The sequence below is a fragment of the Sus scrofa genome, chromosome 6 (genome assembly GCF_054392235.1).
Source record: "Sus scrofa isolate SSC_HxYL_T2T_F1_AM1 chromosome 6, Sscrofa_HxYL_maternal_Yorkshire_Landrace_v2.0, whole genome shotgun sequence".
Taxonomy (NCBI): domain Eukaryota; kingdom Metazoa; phylum Chordata; class Mammalia; order Artiodactyla; family Suidae; genus Sus; species Sus scrofa.
In genome coordinates this window covers 56,982,455-56,997,786 of record NC_139388.1, presented here as the reverse complement: position 1 = coordinate 56,997,786, position 15,332 = coordinate 56,982,455, and the positions used below count along the sequence as shown (strand labels likewise).

The following is a 15,332-nucleotide window of genomic DNA, read 5'->3' as shown; positions in this document are numbered from 1 at the left end:
TTAGGGAATACGCCTCAGCCTCCATGACCTTCCCTGAGTTCCAAAGGGCAGTGGCTAATCAGGGGAGGGAGGGGATGCAGAGACCAGGGAGGAGCAGTGGAGCCTTGGGGCAGGGTCCTGGTTCCTCCTTAAGGAATATACATAATACATAACAATATCTTTGAGCCTTTCCGTAGAACTAAAACTCTCAAGAAATGGAAGAATTACTCGAAGAAGGATTTTTCATTCTGGGAATGAAGGGGGACCACCAGCACCAGTCCTGGGGCCACTAAACATCTTTTTGTTTGTTTGTTTGTTTGTTTTAGGGCCCCACCCATGGCATATGGAGGTTCTCAGGCTAGGGATTGAGTCAGAGCTGCAGCCACTAGCCTACGCCATAGCCAAGAGCAACATGAGATCTGAGTGGCCGCTGCAACCTACACCACAGCTCACAGCAACATGGGATACTTAAAATCACGGATCAAGGCCAAGGATCTAACTTGCGTCCTCATAGATGCTACTCAGATTCGTTTCCACTGAGCCACGATGGGAACTCCTAAACATCAGCTTTGAAAGACAATACAAGCTTGCCTCTACCCTGATTCTTATCTGTAAGGGCACAGTCTTTAAGGCAGTAGTCTGCTGTGGCCCCCTCTGCCTGGCAAAGCAATAAAGCTATCTTTTTCTCCTTCACCCAAACTCTGTCTCTGCGTTTCTGTTCAGCAATGGTGGACAGAGGCCTGGGTTCAGGCTAGGTTCAAGTCCTAAGTGCTGTCAGTTTCGATACTACACAGAAATGAGAACAAATGAACTTCAACCACATGCCACCAATTAAATGTTAAGTGAAAGAAGCCAGATACCAAAGAGTATGTCTTGTAGATTCTATTTAGATGAGGACATGAAGGCAAAATTAATTTATGAGGTTAGGAATCAGAAGGTCCATTACCTTGGGGGAGGCTGTGACTAGATGGGGCTAGGAGGGGCCTCTGGGTTGGCTTATCATTCTCCATTTCATCATTTAGGTGATTACATAGTATATTCTCTTATCAAGTTGTATAATACTGAACCCAAACCAATAAAAAAGCCAGTTATTTCATCTCCAAAATGGGTTTATCCAGAGACAAATCAGTTGCAATTCAGGATTTACAACTTAAGAGGAACCAGAGGCAAGTCCAAAGAGCAACGGAAGAGAGCCTGGTTTTATAGGGAAAAGGGGCAGTTCCCATTGTGGCTCAGCAGTAAGGAACCAAACTAGTATTCATGATGACTCCGGTTCAATCCCTGACCTCCCTCAGTGGGTTAAGGATCCAGCATTGCCTTGAGATGTGGTGTAGGTCACAGACACAGAACGGATCTGAAGTTGCAGTGGCTGTGGTGTAGGCCAGCAGCTGCAGCTCTGATTCAATGTCTTGCCCAGGAACTTCCAAATGCAGTAGATGCAGCCCTAAAAAGACAAAAAGAAAATAGGTTAATCATTTTACTTTATCAGGAATGCTGATTTCTTCCCTGAAGGAGGTTGTAAATTACCCTGGCAGAGTTTATTTCTAAATTTTATAGTAGGATTAATATAGCATGTGATCTGGCGCCTCTGTCTCCACATCGCTCTCATGCTACAAGAATTTTCTCGGTTCCTGGCATCTAAGTGATCCTTGCCTTGTCAGGGCCTGAAATAAGGTATTTCCTCTGCCTGGAGCTATTTCTTCTTCTTCCGTGTCAGCTTAAACAACCCTGCCCCCCAAAATATTAAGAACCCTTCAGTTACTCTTTAACTTTCAGTTTCTTTCCCCTGGGGCATTATCGATTTTTATATACATAAAGACACTATGTTTCCATCGCCCATCATTGCACTTAGCCATGTAGAAGCTCATAAAGTATCCAACCAAGATCCTCTCTTGAAAATAGGACTGAACAAATTTTTGCAGGAGGCAATGAAATGCCAGCTCTGATTAAAAATCTTGCTGGGCTTCTTGCGCGTAATCTTACAACCTCGAGCCAAAAACTTAAGACACTGAGCTTCAGGATACCTATTAAATGGACATAATAGTAGCTTCCTTAGTACAGTTGTGAGGGTTAAACGATTTATCCTTTTATACTGTCGAACCCTGTCAGTGCTCCCAAATCCAGCATTTAAGAGTCTTCCACCTACTACGTTCTAGGTTCTTAAACTCTGCCAAAGCACTACCAAGGCCCGCCCTCTCACACTGCCCAAGGATAACATCCACGACCGAGGTCTCTAATGACGTCATCTCCGGGCCCTTTCGGCTTCATCCTCCGGAAACCTACAACTCCAGGCACCCGGCCACCAGCTTTCGGTTATTTTTTTTTTTCTCCGTAGCTCGAATTCCTTCTCTCCCATTCTTCTGCCTAAACCTTTCGACTCTTCCCGCTGTCTCTCAGGCTGGCAATTCTCTGTTGCCCGCCTGCTCTCAGGCGAATTCCTCAAACTCTCTTACTCTATTAATCGCCTCATCCGCCACACACTTCAGTTCTTTCTGTCTAAATGCTATTACCGCCGCCCGGCCTCACTCGGCTGTTTCCGCCTCCTGTCACCCACCCTTGGCACCGCCTTCGGTTCTTTCCGGATCACCTCGGTTCCTCGTTTCTGCCCACCCCCGCCAGTCCCGACTCGCCTCGGCTATTTCCGGCTCCCCGGGCCTTCCCATTCTTTCTCTAGCTCCACCCACATCGACACCTTCGGCCTTTTCCGCCGCCCTTCGTGTCTCAGCTCCACGTGACACAGCCTCCCTGCTCCCCCTCCCACCTCGCCCTTCCTCCCGCCTCAGCCTCTGGGCTCATCCGGGCCGAGCCGCCATTTTGTGTGAATTTCTGACTGCGGCGGAGGCCGGGCAGCTGGGGCACCTAGGGCGGGCGGGCAGACAGACAGTCGGCCCGTCTCCGCGGCCCGTCTCCTTCCCCTAAAATCCTTTTTTTTTTTTTTTTTTTTTTAAATCCCCTTTGCTCGCTCTCCTCTTCTCCCCTTCCCCCTCGCTTGCTCCATCGCGCGCGGCCCGCGCTAATTACACCGAACCACCCACCAGTGTCCGTGTCCTCCGGGTCTCCGACCCTCCCCCGGGCCCGCGAGGGGGTGTGTGTGTGGGGGGGGGGGCCCTCTCGCCCCAATGAGGGCCCCGCGCCCGTGAGCGAGTGAACCTAGAGGCGGGCTGCGGAGAAAGCAGGCGGCGAGCGGCCCTCTGAGGCCAAGGCCGCGCGGCCTACGCGGAGGTCGGCGCAGAGGTGATTCCGAAACCGAAAAAATATATACTCATTCCTGTCAGGAGCCCTCCGAGCTGAAGTGTGCCCCTCCCGCCACGCCCAAGCAGTCCTTTTTCGTGCATTAACATCCCCTCCCCCCCAAAGGAACTATGGAGGCCGCGCCCGGGACCCCCCCGCCGCCGCCATCAGAGTCGCCGCCGCCGCCATCGCCGCCACTGCCATCAACGCCTTCGCCTCCTCCGTGTTCCCCCGACGCCTGCCCGGCCACCCCGCACCTCCTCCACCACCGCCTCCCGCTCCCTGACGACAGGTCAGGCCCCCGGCCCGGCCGGGGCAGCGTCCCCGGGGGGAGGAAGAGGAGGAGGAGGAGGAAGGGGGGAGGCCGCCATGTTGGGCCGGGCCACGGAGGAGGAGGAGGAGGAGGAGGAGGAGGAGGAAGGGCGGGGTCGGTGGGTGTCTCTCGCTCGCTCGCTCTTTCTCGCTTGCTTTCTCTCCTGGCCTCATGCGTTTCCCCCCCCTCGCGGCGCTCGCCCGCTCTCCCTCGCTCTCGCTCTGTCTTTTTTGGGCGCCATGCTGAGGGGAAGGTGAGGAGGCGCCCCCCGGACCCCCCGCGCCCGCCCGCCCGCCCTGGGGAGGGGGCGCCGAGGGGGGGCTTCGGAGGCCCACTGGGGTCCTGGCTGCCCCTGCGCCCGGAGCTGGCAGCCTCGGGCCCGCCTGCCCGTCGCCTGGCTTCGGGGAAGGGGTTGGGGGAGGGGCTCCCGGACCTTTTTGGGGGAGATCTCGAGCCACAGCCCCGCTCTTAGGGGTTTGGAGTTGGGGGTCTCCCAGCCCCCCGCAATATCCTTTCTCCTGGGGGAGGTGTGCCCTGCCCTTTTTGGAGAGGTCCCCTAGCTTTCGTAGGAGGCAGAAAGTGGGGGTTCGTTCACGTCTTTATCCATCCTAACGGGGGGGTTCCCTTTCGGTGGGGGCTCTAGGACTTTTGGCGGGAGGTGTTTCCGAGCTGTTCCCTAGAGGGCAGAACTGGGGGGATCTCTAGCCCCCTTTCGAAGCCCCTGCCTCTCTGTGGGGGAGAGGAAGCCCATGTCTTTTCGTTAAAGGGAAGGGTCCTCCTGCTTTTTGTAGGTAGGTGATGCGTTTAGGGGAGGGAGCTGGTGAGGTTAGGTTTCCCTGCCCTGGAGAGGAGAGGAAGTTGCTCCCCTCTTTCTTGTGGGGGGTCCCTCTTCTTTCGAGCTAAAACGGGGCGCCATCCCTTCCGGGAGAGAAAACGAGGTTTCCTTGCGCCTTGGCAGAGGGCGAAAGGGAGCGCCCCCTTTGCCTTTAGTAAGTGCGAAATGGGTTCGCCTCCTGCCCTTCTCTGGAGGGAGGGTGATAAGGGGGCCAGCCCGGCGCGTTTCAGCGCGAAGCTGGGGCCCCGTGTTCCCTGCTCCAGCAGAAGGTCGGGGTGCAGGGTTCGCCCACACTTTCCCGTTGGGGCAGGGGAAGAGGTGGCTAGAGTGTGGCATTGGAAGTGGTGGAAGGGTTTCAGGCGACAGGCAAGTGAGGCTTGGAGGAGTGGGGGTGGGGAGGGGAAGAGAAGGCGCTGGACAGATGGCTGCCCCGTCGCAGCCCGGGGCTGGGGAGGACCCTCCCTTAGACAGGGGTCTTAGCTAGGGCTTCCCTGCCAGGCACCACGGCCCCTTCTCCCCACTCCCACCTCCCCCGTTTCCCTTTCTCCTTCACAGACCATACTTTGCCTTTTAAAAGAAATGCCACCCACATTCAGAGACACAAGTGCAGCAGTTTGGTGAGCTTTTACAAAAATTTTTTTTTTGTTTTGTTCTGTTTTGTTCTAATTAAATGTATCATCCTGGGAATCGCAGCCCATCGCAGCCTGACTCCAGTTCAAGGAAATAAACAGATTAGCAAAGGTCTGTTCGCTAAACCCACGTTGGGCTTCCGGGCCCCCTCTTGGGGGCAGGTGCATTACTCAAAGGTGCTTACACGCTTTATTCGACCTCTAAGGAGTTCTCTTATGTCAGAAGTGTATGTCTTACAATGGGTTGGGATGGTAAGTAGCCTCTTTTATTGAGTAATTCAATTATCTCCCTCTTTTTGTCCCTTTCCTGCCTGCCTTCCTCCTCGCCTTTAGACCAAAGTGATGCTTGAGAGAGTGAATTTATATGTTCGAATCAGGATTCTAACCCTGTTGAGCCCTTTTAGACTTGCACATCCTTTTCAATGTTTAATATTTAAAATTTAATGTACACAGTTATTTTTTTTTTTTTCAAGAAAAAAGTGTATTACTGTAACATGACAAAAACCTATGTAAAAGGCCCCTGTGTTTTCAAGCCCTTGGCATCCCTCTTGCCATGTCAATCCATTGCTTTGTCTCCAGCCTTCATCTTTGAAGAAAGTGGATACTTCAGGTCCATTTGTGGGAGACAAGGTTACTGAATTTGATTTATGATACTTACGTTCAAGTTAATGTTCTCCTTCCCTTTGCCCCCCCCCCAAGAGATTGTGGTTCAAGTAGATCCAATTTTCTCATTTGACTCCAATGTCTCTTATGGTGATGGACGTTTAAATTAAGCAAGTCATTTGTAAAGTACTGTTTAAGCACCAAATCTGTAAAGTGTGTCAAGCCTCAGTCTCCTCTCCCTGTCTCCACTGTTCCTTTGTTCGAAAGCACATGCCTGACCGTGAAAAGTTGATGCAAACGTGTTACACGCCCAGCCATGGTGGAGAGAACACTTCCTCTGACCCCCAGTACCCCCTCCTCTCCTACGTGTACAAGGAAAAAACAGCAACAGAAATGACTTGCAGAACCAAACACTGCTTCTGATGTGTTTTACAAGCATAAGTTCTTCCGTTAAAAGACAAAACACGTTGAAGTTCCATTTTCCCTCTTGCCCACTTTTGGTCCCTGACATACTTTGTTAGAGAAAACTTTTTAGCACACAGCTCTCTTCCCCTGCAAAAGATCCTGTTTCCTCTTTTTCCATTCTTAGATGAAAGTAAGTCCACTGACACTTAGACGAGGAAACATGTAAACTGCAGTTCCGTGGGCCAGTTGTTTTGATCTTCCTCTCAACATGTTCACAACTTAACTGCTGTGGTGATCTTAGGTATGAAAATCATTTGTGGGAGGAAGAATGGTCCACACAGTCCAGTAGTCTGCAAAAAATGTCTGAAGCACAAACTGAACACACCATCCAGTGCGCAGAGTCAGCAGCAGATGCTTTGCATTTATTTGGAGTTACCCATCCTTTGTGAAATTCCTCCTCCAGGAGCCAAGTGCAGAAACTGGACGCTAACAGATGAACCTTCCAAGTGTCAAGGGCTACTGAGTTGTGGAAGGATGCCTTTTTAACTTTATTGTTAAAATGAAATGTGAAGGAAATGGAATTTTTCTTGTGAGTGAAAATTTTAGCAGTCATTAATTTTTAAATATTTTAAAACGCTCAGGCATACCAGCACAATGGTTTATTGTTTTTTCTTCTAAAGGAATCTCATCCATCACATCCAAGCAGCCCCAATAATGATGTCAAACTGAATTTCAGTAGTCTTTGTTTTTGAAATGTCACAGTACTACCTTTCCCCCCAAACTGATGTACCAGTATTAGTTAAAATTCAAATTAATGGATGTTGCAAAAAAAAAAAAAAAAAGGGTGTCGCTCAGAATCCCTGATTTAACAGCAGCTCTTACACACTTGTAATCTTTAACATTTTTGTGTTCTCTGGGGAGAGGATTAATCTGAAAGCAAGCAAAAGTCTCCCAGTAGAAACAAAATCACTTATGAAAATATGTTTATTCTGCCCAGAAACCCCTTTATTTTTTACTCCCCTCAGATTTGCTCTTCAGAAGAAAAAATGATTCCTCCAAAGGGCTTTCTAATTCACTTTCTGTACTATCTCCCAGCTAGGGTTTCTCTTTGCTCTGAAGGTTAAATTTTGATTCTTGACAAGCCATTATTTTTTTAAAGTAGAGCTTAGCTATTTTAGAAAACCACCTCTATGGCTTTTCTTCAGCCTTTAGCCGGGAAGACTGATCCCTAGGGAAAGTTGTTTGGCGCCTGTAGGAGTGGAGCCTTTCTCAGCTGTTGACTGGCAGGTTAGAGACGGATGGATGGTTGGGTCTGAGGTTGTACTTTTCCATCCAGTTGAATGTGGACAATTTCATATTGGGCTGGTTTGTCGTTGAATAGTACCGCCATCTCTGCTTCTTTCTCTTAGATCTTTTCCCTTCCCTGATAGAAAAATGGAGGTCTCAGGGTTGCTCTGTTTGTTGTTCACTTCCATTTTTGTGGGTATGAAGTCCCTAGAACCAGGTCTCATCATATAGGCCAGATCCAGTTACAGTAAATAATTGCTAATGAAACTATTTCCAGGCGCTTCAGGTCAAACCATGTTTCAGAGAACCTAATTTTGGCCCCTATAAAAGGTATTTTTTAGTACTAGAACAACTGGTTCTGATGCAGTTTAGGAGGTTAGGAGAAAATAATCCAGAGCAAATAGTGAAGTGGCCGAGTTAGAAATGAGCAACGGGCTCACGTGTACTTTCGCAGTATAACTGGTGACACAGTAGGAAAAAAAAAAGGATGGTTTCTGAGATTTCTGGCAGTTGGTATTTAATAAGCCGATTCAAAGACCCATAGGCGTGATCTGTTCATTGTTTGAGGGAATCCTGGTAAGTTTGAGGTTGGTTTCAGAGCTGAAACCCAGTGGAAAGAATGGAAAAGCTGCCTGTCTGTCTGGTTGGCATCTAAAGTTCATTTGGGTAAGTTAAGGTAAAGCAGATTGTTTTGTGGGGAGCCAGATTTCCTGGATTTGGCTTTCCAGATTCATCAGCCTAGTCCTTGTTATGTATCTCTTTTGCTTTTGGTTTTTTGCTTTTTTTAGTAACAATATGAGGTCCCACGGGCAGTTTTTAAATGAATTCCTAACAGTTGCTGAATGAAGACATAGTCTCTTGGTTGGTGTCGTAGACATAGTTGCATTGTGCTATTGGAACAGTTTTCTTTTTTCTTTTTTTTTTGTGGTGAGCAGTGCACATATTATTTGCTCAGAGCAGAGTTTGCTTCTGCTGGCCAAATTGCTCTGGATAGAGGATCTCTCTCGGATGTGTTTTTTGTTGTTGTTATTTCTTAGCTGTGTGAACTGGTGACTCAGCTTGCTGTTGGTAAGGGAACAGGTGACATCTTTTGAACATGGAAGGTGGCAACAGGATATGAAGGAACAGTGTGGGCTCCGGGGGCAGATAAGATTGTGTCTCGGCCTGGCTCTCTGTGCAGTGGGCACTGAGGATAACGTCCTTCTCTTGGGGTCATTGTGATCAAATGGGCATATGCAGGACACCCACACAATGCCTGGCATTCGGAGTCTTAGTTTATCTCCTGCCATCTGTACTAGAGAAAAATTCTAAACAGAATTTACAGTCTGGTGTGTAAACAGAAATGAGTAACATCTGTTTTTGAAGGAAGTCAATTTATCTTTCACCTCTTAGGTTTTTGGTCAGCGTATTTAATTAACTGCAAAGAGCCAGTCGGGGTTAAAACTCAGTGGAGGAGCTCCCGATGTGACACAGTGGGATCGGTGGCATCTTGGGTGCACGGGGATGCAGGTTAGATCCCCTCCTGGCCACAGAGGGTTAAGCTGAGTCTTAGGTCACAACAACAGCTCCAATCTGATCCCTGGCCTGGGAACTCCAGTTGCCAAAAAAGAAAAAGCAAAAAACTCAGTGGGAGCCATCTTCAGGCATGTCTTGCTTGCCAGTGTCCTTAGTAGAATATGCTAGAACAGTCACTGTCTTGAGCTGGGGCTGGCTCCCTTCCCCTGTGGATCTTTTGCAATTAGGATCAGGGCTGCAACCTTGGTGGGCCTCCTGAGAGCTGGGAGACCAGGGCTCTGGCCCCTCCCCCACTGCTACCGTGTCAGCTCCCCTTCAGCTAGTCCTTGACTCTCCCCAGAGTCTCTGAGAGAGATGAGTGAGGTCTGTCCCAGCTCCAGGATTTTCCCACCCCTTGGTGATTTGGCTGAGTCAGTTCAGGTTGTGTTCATTCAGCAGCCAGGCATGTCCCATGTTTTTCTTGTAGTGGAGCAGTTTTTGCAGTGTTCTAGGAGCTCTTCTCCCTCAGGACTCTATTTAGAGTTGGGCAGAGGTTGGCACCGCCTTTACCAGGCTTCATGTTACCTTCTGGTGTCTGCCTACCTTCTGCAGCTTCTGGCCACTGTGAGAGTTTGTTGCTGCTACTGCGGCTCCTGATGATACCCAGCTGCAAGGCAGGCCTTAAAAGTGAAGTGTAAAGAGACAGGTTGCGGGGGATGGGCTGGCGTTTGGGATGGAAAGTCTGTAAAATTGGGTTAAGATGATTGTTGTACAGCTATAAGTATGATAAAATTTATTGAGTTAAAAAAAAGACTTTTAGGGTTAGGCTAAGTGGCTAGATTCCAGGCAGACCCATCAGTGAAACCTTGGCTCAGCAGCTGAGTTCTGAGCTGGTTCCCTTGTCCTACTTGTCCCTGTTGTGTGGTCCCAGAAACCTGTAAAGCTTAATACAGCATGGATGCTGCCTGCTCCATGCACACTAGGCTGGCTCTATTCTGGTAGAGAGGTGGTGGGGAGTGTTGGATGGCTGTGGATATGGCTGTCAGGCAGGTTGGATGTGACCGGTGAGTTATTCAACTGCTAACCTGGCCTTCCCAAAGGTGTGACAGTACCTCTTGGGCCCTGTCACGTGAAGGTCAAAGATTACCCGCCAGGGGCCGAGTGCCTCTCATGCATTAGCTCACTTCAGCCCTATGCCAAGAAACTGAAACAGAGATGAGGTCACTAGTTGAAGGTCACAGAGCTACTGGGTGCAGTGGCACCTAGAACCTCGGGTATACCCAGACCTGAGCTCTGTACCCCCGTGCTGTCCTGGATCTGGTAGGATGTTTTTCAGACTGCAGTATACAGGCATTAGTGGGATGTGACGTCCATTTATTGATTTGCCTCCTGCATTTGGAAAACACAAAGTGGAAGAGGATAGAGAGAGCAGTGTGCCGCGAAGGTTCACTGTGGCTTTGTGAACGTTCTTTGAGAGAAATGCAGAGGAGGAGATGTGGGTCAAGGTCAAAATTTGAAAGCCACTGCAGATAGGACAGGGAGCAGCAGACGTTGGCTTTTTAAGTGCTGTTTTATTGGAACATTCGTTTATATCGCCTCTGGCTGCTTTTGTGCCAGATAGCGGAGTTGAGTAATGAGGACAGAGACTGTATGGCCCACAAAGCCTAAAATATTTCGTTTTTTGCCCTGCAAGAAAAAGTTTGCTGGCCTCTGCGCTGGGAAGATGGGCCTGGTCCCAGGAGTGCCTGTACAGCACAGCAGACACCGTGGTTATTTTTATTGTAGTGGTGGAGGTGGTGGGGGAGACTGGGAGGGAACTTTCAGGTGGTCCCCAGGGAGAGTGGGGGTGTGCTCCTGCCCCTCCATAGCTTGCGGAGGTTCCATCATCGCTGTGTTCACTCCTTCCAGTGGATGAAGGAAGCCCAAGCCCAGGCTTTTGAACCTGTAAATCAAAGGGATTTTCATTCATTAGAAGTAACTGGAGACCTCTTGAAGCCCAGAGTGGAAGGGATGGCAGCTAACACATCCCTGCTATGGCCCAACCCAAGGGATCTGGGCCCAGACATGAGCGAGTGTCACTTGGCTAAATGTCTACTGCAGGTGGCTTTGGATTATTGCCCTCCTCATTTTCCTAACAGACACTAGGGCTTAGGTTTCCTTGGGATTCCAGGCCCTGCCATTGCACGGGCCACCAGAGCAGTCCAGGAAGCACAACCTTTCTGCAGCAGAGGGGGATTGCAGCCCTGAGGTGACTGACTGGCAGCCACTTTCATCTGCTCTGCTGATGCACCCGTCACATAGGAGCTCTTGACATTTACCCCCTGGCCTGTCAGGAACCTCTCAAGAAACACTTGGTGACTGACTTTTCGACTGAAAACAGCCCCTCAGTTGACATCTAGAGTTTTAAGTTAACTAGGTGGCTGCCTGGGAAATAGTCCACTGTCTGTGAAATTGACGAAGAGGGTGTGGGTAGCTGAGACGGATGGCTTGTTTGTGTGGAACTGACCTCAAGCACCCGCCCAGTCTGTACCTGGCCCTGTGCTGGGCCCTTGGAAGCTTAGGGATGATGGTCCGCCTCCTTCTGCTCCGCCCTCCAGGAGCCCACAGTTGACTGGAAAGTAACAAATAATTGTGTACAGATAATTACGAACAAGAAATCTTTGTGTTCCAGGCCAGGTCTCTTTTAAGAGGAAAATGTTAATACGTTGTTTTGGTTGAATAGAACCAAATTGATTCCTCTGAAAAAATTACAAACAGGAAGTCTTAGTTCACAAGCTTCATGGTTAGATTTTCCTTTCTGGAATCAGAAGTAATCCCTCTTTGGGTGAGAACCAGCGTCTTCCCAGCTGTAAGCAATCCAAAGTGTGCTTGGCCTGAGAAGGTGCTTAGGAAATTCTTTGTTGCTGAGAAGCAAATTTCAGAGGTTCATCTGACAGGAAGAACTTGGATCAGAGAAATACCTTTATCAAGAGCATGGCTGTTTTCAGAGTGAGTGGGAGTAGAAGAGCTACTTGAGCAAAGAAAAGGATGCTTTGACTCAGATTCCCCAGGCAGGCCAGGTTTTTTTCTTGGTCAGTTTGTTTTAAGCTCTTTAGAAATGTTCTACCCAAGAGGTTTGTGTGGTTGGACAAACCCCAGTGTGGATGCCTCTCGCTTGGGGATGGAATGTTCCTTCTAGTGTTAGAGGACTGTGGGATGTTCTTCCCTTGGATTCTGGTTGCTTTCTGTCCATCTTGGGATAGGTCCTGTTTGGGTTTTTGCTTGGATTCCTTGAAACTTTCTGGGTACCTCTTAATCCCTAAACTATCCAAGTGTTCTTTGGTTGTATCTTTGAATGTCCCAATTCCATTTAGCTGAGTTTGGAAGGCCTGGATTAGCTTTGTATCTTTGCACGTTGACAGTTTTTACTCCTAGGCATTTATTCTGGGCCAGATTGGTGCTAAACGCTTGGTTTGCACAGTCTCAGGAAACTCCCCCATGGGATATATATTCATTCTGGAGGTTCCTTTACTGCCTTCCCTTCACAGTTGAAACTGGGGCACAGAGAGGGTTTAAGGAATTTGCCCAGCATTTTAGTATCTCACTTTGGCTTTTTTTTTTTTTTTTTTTTAGGGTTGTACCTGCCCCACATGTAAGTTCCCAGGCTAGGGGTTGAATCAGAGCTGCAGCTGCTGGCCTACACCACAGCCATAGCAGTGTGGGAATCCAAGCCACATTTGCGACCTGTGCTCAGCCTTTGTCACAATACTGGATCCTTAGCCTGCTACACCACAGTGGGAACTCCACTTTGGCATTTTTTGCAGTACTGTTTCCTTTCATCGGTTTTCTGTGCCTATGTGTTGTTTTGTGTTCCCTTGCCCTGTTATGTAAATTGTTCTTTTTTAGCTAATTTCTAATTGTCTTTAGAGTTGAGGTTAAGAGCTGGGCCTGGAGTCAGAAAGTCCTGGGCTCAAGTTCCAGTTCTTCTTCCTGATGTGACCCTCTGGGCAAATTTCTTCCATCTCTGGGCTCAGTTTCCCTGTCTGTAAAATGGGGATACTAGCAAACTGCTACTGTGTAAGTTTGTTAATGCGTCGCAGTGACATTGGAGGGCCCAGCAGTGTGGTGCTTACCATAGAAATTGCTGCTCAGGGTGTTAGTAATGAATGTTTCCCACTGTTCTTGGACATATAAAGACCCTGAGGTACGCAGGCAGGTTTTATAGTCGAAACCACAGCGGAGAGATGAGGCCTTGGTGAGGGCTGGCCAAGGCCCCCACCTTGGACTCCAGCTCTTTCTTTTTTTTTTTTTTTTTGTCTTTTTAGGGCTGCACCCGCGGCATATGGAGGTTCCCAGGCTAGGGGTCTAATCAGAGCTGTTGCCTCCAGTCTGCACCACAGCCACAGCAACACGAGATCCGAGCCACATCTGCAACCTATACCACAGCTCACAGCAACGCCGGATCCTTAACCCACTGAGCAAGGGCAGGGATTGAACCTGCAACCTCGTGGTTCCTAGTCGGATTCATTTCCCAGGACGGGGAACTCCCGACTCCAGCTCTAAGCTGGGGACATTAACTTCTCGAGGCCCTTAACAACCTTTCCTCCCTTTACGGAGAGGTTTTCCCCCCCAGGGCATCTTTTTTCTCTTTTAACTTTTTGTTAGGAAAGTTTTCTAACATATTTAAGAGAAAATAGTAGCATGGTCTGCCATAGATCCATCACCAGTTTCAGCAGTTGTACTCATTTTGCCAGTTTTTGTTCATCTTACTACCTCCCCCATCCCCCTTGAATATTTTATTTTATTATGATTTTTGGCGATGTCCATGGCATGTGGAAACTCCTGGGCTAGAGGTTGAACCTGTGCCACAGCAGCGACCTGAGCTGCTGCAGTGACAATACTGGATCCTTAACCCACTGCACTGCAAGGGAACTCCCCTGTTAAGTATTTTAAAGCACATCCCAGTTCTCATCTCATTATACCCATACATTCTGCAGTATGAATCTTTAACTTGAATATATTTTTTTAGCATAACCACAAAACCATAATCATGCCTAACACAATTAACAATAATTTCTCAGTATCTTAAATACCCAGTCCAGGTTGTAATTTCTCTAATTCCCCCCACATCGACCTCTGCCTGTAGGTGTTCGTGTCCGAGTCCTGGTGCGGGGAGGCCATTTTGCTTCCACTGAAGTGAGAGGTTCGGGGTGCAGCTTAGGCTTCTCTTCTTCCATGATGGTTGGTTTGTGCCTGCTGCTCAGGTGGTGTCCACGATGTGGGCACACTGCCATGGAAATGCTGTGGTGTCACAGAGCCAGTGATGACCACACCTGAGAATGTTGAGGGAGAGGGAGGCATAGCGCCCATTTGCTCTTGATTTGTGATTGATGAACCTAGGTAGTAAGGACACTGAAAAACATGTGCAAGACCCAGAGGTTTATTTCAAGAATGTCCTGCCTCTGAAAGCCCCTCAGTGAGGTGCCCCCACCCCTGGCTGTGGGTGCTTCACCGCGGCCTAAATCGAGGGGGAAGGTGTTGGGGGCCTTCCTCAGGCGTGAGCCCTGAACCAGTTTTGTGAAGGAGAGGCTCTGAGCCTTTACTCGTAGTAAATGACTGTCCCATAGAGTTGGATTTGGGGATCCTAGGCCTTTGGTTAAACATTTGAAGAGGCGGAGCCTCCTTGTAATTTTGGTAATTTTGTGCCTAGTTAATGGTCATTCAAAGCCTACCCAGGCAATTTGTTGAGAGTTTGGGCAGTTAATGACCATAACCCTGACCTTCCCATTAACCTAGCTGCCTCTGGTCAAGGGCTCTCATGATCTTCAGGTAACAGCCACTGCTCGCATGGGTTTTCATCTTTTTTGGTTTTTGCCTCTCTCCCGCTCTTGCTCTCGCTCTCTCATTTTGTAAACCAGGTAGATCCATAAAGCCAGGCCCCTTTTTGTTTCCATCCAGCTCTCTTGTCTAAGGAATTTTTATGTTGCCAAACTTCATTTTTGTAAGAGACCTTTGTCCCTTTTTCCCGGGGCTCAACTCTCCCTGTGCCTTTTCCTCCTGGTCAGCTCCATGGCTCCTTTCTCGTACCACCTAGGTGAGAGCTGAGGAGAGGAGATGCCAGTAGGAGTTACTGGGAGAGGACAGTGCATGCATGGACAGGCCAAGGATAGTGCGGAGTTGGCTGTAGCTTCTCCACAGAGAAACTGCTTCCGGGAAGCATTCCAGCTGGTTTAGGGTTATCCATGTAGAAGGGTGCTCATATTAGCTGCTGCTTAGTATCAGAGCTGCTGTTTGTCTGGTACTTATTTGTGCCTGTCCCCATGTCAGGAGCTTTGTTCCTGTTGTCTCATTTAACCCTCACAACCCCTTGAGGTAGGTACTCTACAGAATCCATTCTACAGATGAGAAAACCAAGGCTCAGGTTCCCCACCAAGAGCTCAGGCTAGGAAAGACGCAGAGCCAGTTGAATCATTTGGTCTGAAGAAAGAAGCAGGATGCCCACTTGTGTAGACTGGAGGGTGGGGCCAGTCTACTTTACTTTAAAGCCTGAGGTTTTTTTATGGTACTGTTGTTGCCA

The 15,332-nt window shown here is 48.8% G+C and overlaps 1 protein-coding gene across 7 annotated transcripts in view; it reads left to right on the top strand.

Moving 5' to 3' along the window:
• Positions 1 to 2,215: 2,215 nt before the first annotated feature.
• Positions 2,216 to 15,332, top strand: part of ZC3H4 (zinc finger CCCH-type containing 4) — a 43,163-nt gene continuing 30,046 nt past the window's right edge. For 2 of the 7 annotated variants that reach the window (XM_084961257.1, XM_084961252.1), the window contains exon 1: positions 3,666 to 3,776. In XM_084961257.1, the coding sequence (XP_084817383.1) occupies positions 3,763 to 3,776 (14 nt within the window). In that variant the 5' untranslated portion in view covers positions 3,666 to 3,762. Of the gene's footprint in view, positions 2,292 to 3,125; positions 3,214 to 3,336; positions 3,503 to 3,665; positions 3,777 to 4,913; positions 4,976 to 5,051; positions 5,240 to 15,332 lie in introns of those variants that run through there. The other 5 variants (XM_005664626.4, XM_084961253.1, XM_084961255.1 and 2 more) reach the window with 5 other exon arrangements.